This window comes from Belonocnema kinseyi, chromosome 7 (assembly GCF_010883055.1).
Source record: "Belonocnema kinseyi isolate 2016_QV_RU_SX_M_011 chromosome 7, B_treatae_v1, whole genome shotgun sequence".
Classification (NCBI taxonomy): domain Eukaryota; kingdom Metazoa; phylum Arthropoda; class Insecta; order Hymenoptera; family Cynipidae; genus Belonocnema; species Belonocnema kinseyi.
Window position 1 is genome coordinate 38,640,418 of NC_046663.1, and position 4,120 is coordinate 38,644,537.

The following is a 4,120-nucleotide window of genomic DNA, read 5'->3' on the forward strand; positions in this document are numbered from 1 at the left end:
TTCTGGGTTTTGACCACTGTGTGTTCTAATTGTTTAAATTAGAAAATGTTAACAATTGTAAAAAACGACTTTTTCATTAGGTAGGAAAAAGTCAAAAAAAGTGTCTTTATTCTGTAGACTGCAAAAAACGGGTCAAGAATCAAATGAACTGACAGGAGTTGAAAAAGTGATTCTATCCAAACCCTTTTACTGTACATTGTACATTCAGGATTTACGGGACCACATGAACGAAGCGCTACTCGATACCACGTTCTTAGTGGTAATGGCTCAAGCTGTCCAATCTGCATACAAAGGTAGAAGGGTTTCCAATTTTTTATTCTTCGAGGCTAGGTTTGTCGACGAGAAATTTTTTTTCCATAATATCTTCGATGTTATTAAATTAAAAAACAGAACGACCCAAAGTTGGCTATGCATATTGATTTCTTTGTGGAATTTTTAAAAATAAGACAAATAGGTATATAAAAAAAACAATGTTACCATAAAATATTCCTCAGCAATGGGATCGGCCATAAGCTATGTTACCACTTTGGGGGGGGGGGGAGATCTCACAAGACCTATGGTAGGTAACGGGAAGGGGGGGGTCCATTCATAGTAACGTTACACGTTAAAGAGAAATTTCTTTTCTAAAAAGTACATTTGCTGGGATATTACATTTCAATGCTAATTGAAAAATAAAAAGCCTTTGAATAGGTTTTTACTCAAGGTGCCTTACTAAATACCACAAATTGAAAATCTGCATTAGTTAACTTCACGTTCGCAAAGTAGAAGTTTTTATATAATTTGAATGGATTTGATAAAAAATAATTTAAGTCATGATAAATAAGTGTATGCAACGTTGATAGATAAAACTAATACATATTTTACAGAGAATGAACAATTATTTGAAATATCTATGGTCATCGACGCTTGCTACTTTATACTTACTAATATAATAATAATAATTATTATTATTGATTGTAAGTAACTGTAAGTAATGTTTCATTCTTTTCTCTCTTTAAAATAACAGTTATCTTTTATATAAATTAAAAAAACAATTAAACCAAAAAGACTCTTGTTGAAATTTTTTAATGTTTTAAGGAAAATATCTGAAACCTGTAATTTACGTATTTGAAAATTATTCATATGTTTGCTTGTTAATAATGCCAATTAACAGTAAAAGTCTTAGTATAAAAATAATTCTTCATTTTTTAATTGAAAAAATGTTGATAGTTATTAGTAAAATACACGTTTCTCTACAAAAAGCTTTGGGTATGCTTATGCAAATTTGATTAATATATCGAAATTGAACACCCAGCTGCTTAATTTTCTTAAGACATCCCAGGCGAAAAAATTATAATATAGTTTATACAAAGTTAAACAAATTATATATAATTTTTATTTGTTTAAACTAAAAATTTCTAATCTATAAATAAAAATTATACATAATATTTTCAATTATGTATAATTTATAATAGTTTTGAGATATTTCAGCGTTTTCCGTATCATCTGAACACAGTGTGAAGAGCGGATTTTAGGTATGAAGAGTCAGCTGTTTTAAAATTTACCAAAATATGTATTAATCACTTAGCTGTTATTTTTGCTTAAAATCTTTATTATCAAATACTCGTCCACCTTTCTCCCTCGAATGATTTTGTATCCAACGTGAAGATTAACTCGAATAGCGCAAAAGTTTTTTTTTTAATTTTTAAAATAATTTAGGTTTTGTGCATGAATTTACTTGAATTCAGTATCTATTTTCACTACAAAAAAAGTTTCTATACAAATTTTGCGATTGTTTCAAATGTATTCTTGTGATATTTATGTAAAAAGCATTGAGAAATCTTTCATCATGTTTCAGAAAATTTCCAAAAGTTTTATGATTACAAAATTTGTTTCATTTTCGACGCTTTTGTTTATAAATTATTTTATTTTAATGTTTCAGGCTTAAACTGCTTACATTGTGGAAATACAAAATGAAATTATTTTTTATTTTCAGCGATTAAACCAGGCATTCTTCAATTTTATTTATTTTATTTGTTTTATTTTATTTTAATTAAACTTGCTATTTAAAAGTGTTAAATTATTCGATTTTCAAGAACTTCAGCTTTCTCGTTCTTTTCAGTTCGATGGCTTACGAATTTAAATTATTGAATTTAAAAGAAAAATTTTAAATGATAGAATTCTAAGTTTCCAAAGTTTGTTTAAGTTTATTTATAAATTTTCATAAATTTCCAAATTTGATTTTCAACATTTTATTTTTATATTGTACAATATTAATTGTGTTTTCAATTTCATACGGTTTTCAGTTCATAATCATTATTTCTTTCAGTTTTTATATGCCAAACTATTCGAGTTAAAATTTTGTAATTCTTTGCAGATATTTATGTTTTACTTTTAAGATTCTGGTAAGATTTGTCATCTTCTTTTGAAATCCGTTCATAAAACTAATAAAAATAAATTTTCAAGAAAAAATGCTAGAGTTAAGTTTCCAGTTAAAAAACTTAGTTTTTAACAAAAACAAAAATCTAATTTTCGACAAAATATTTAAATTCTTAACAAAGTACTTAACATTTTCAATAAAGAGTGGATTTAAAATTAAAATAATAAATCTTTAACTAAAAAAAAATCCAACCAAAAAATTGCACTTTTAACCAACAGAAAAAAAACGATTTTTCAATAAAATATATGCATTTTTACAAACTTAAAAGATTAATTTTGAACAAAAAATGAAAGTTTAATTTTTAGTTAAAAAGCTCAGTTTTTAAGAACAAGAACAAAGTAACTTTCGAGAAAATAGATAAATTGTCAACTGAAAAGTAGAATTTTGAATTATAAATAGCGAATCTCTATTTTAAAAAAATGAATACCCAACAAGAAAGATTGGATTTCTTAAATATAAAAAGACGATTTTTAACTAAATACATGGATTTTCAATTAAAAAAGATCGATTTTTAATCAAAAATGGGATATTTAAATTTTCAGTTAAAAATTTAATTTTTAACAAAGATTTGTATTTTCAAGCTACAAAGATAATTCTTCAACAAAAAATGGAATAGTTGAATCTTCAATTAAAAAAACTTAATTTTCATGAACAAACAAAAAACAATTTTCAACAAAATAGTTGAATTTTCAACTTATAAAGTTGACTTAAAAAAATGCAAGTTAAATTTTCAATTGAAAAAAAACTTAATTTTCAGCAACAAGAAAAAATAATTTTTAACAACATATTTTAATTTTTGACAAAATAGTTCAATATTCAACCAAAAGGAAAATTTTCAATCAAAGTAATGAATCTTGAACTCAAAAAATGAATTTTCCACCAAAATAATTACATTTTTATTTACCAATAAAATCCATAAATAATTTTTCATAAAAATACATGAATTTTTGACTCAAAAGATCAATTTTCAACAAAAAATAGAGTAGTCAAATTCGCAGATAAAAAATTTTTATTAAATTTTTTGTTAATTTCAAACTTTTTCAAAAATTATTAACAGATTTTGAAAGAGGTTGATTAATTTCCTGAGAATTTGGAAAGAAAAATTAAATCTCTCAAGAACATATTTTTAAATTTCTTATTTGGAATGTATTTTATTCATGTAATAACTACTTCTCCAGGCATTTTGAACTCTTGATGTTAAGCTTATAGAATTTTTAAGTTTTTAAAATTTAAAGTTGTTTAATTTTTAATTGTTGAAAATTTAAAATTGGGCAATCCGAATTGGACTCAGCCTTTATACTTTTGCGCTATATTTCATTGGGTCATAAAAAAATGCACAAAAATGCAAAATAATATAAAGTAAATCGGGTTATCTACAGAACCAGAAGAATATATCAAATCCTCGATATTATTCTCAACACTTCACACGGTGACGTGCCACATATCTCACGTCGATCCTGAAGTAGTCCAATTTATGGGTTATCTACCTCAGGATATGATTGGCCGTTCGTTATTTAACTTCTATCATCCTGAGGATCTGCATTTCATCAAAGAAATCTATGAGACTGTAAGCATAGGAAAAAATCTAAAATACCAAACGTATATGTTTCCACATGAAATGATTGTCTTGGTGCCGATAAAAAATGTAAAAATTTCTGTTTCTGATTCTTTATTTGCCATTTGTAATTAAGGCCCTTAAAA

The 4,120-nt window shown here is 25.3% G+C and overlaps 1 protein-coding gene across 1 annotated transcript in view; it reads left to right on the plus strand.

Annotated features, from left to right (window-relative positions):
- The window catches only part of LOC117176421 (period circadian protein-like), a 47,797-nt gene that overhangs the window by 22,633 nt on the left and 21,044 nt on the right, over nt 1-4,120 (plus strand). The window contains exons 5-6 of the mRNA XM_033366660.1: nt 81-293; nt 3,799-4,064. Of these exons, the coding sequence (XP_033222551.1) occupies nt 81-293; nt 3,799-4,064 (479 nt within the window). The remainder of the gene's footprint in view (nt 1-80; nt 294-3,798; nt 4,065-4,120) is intronic.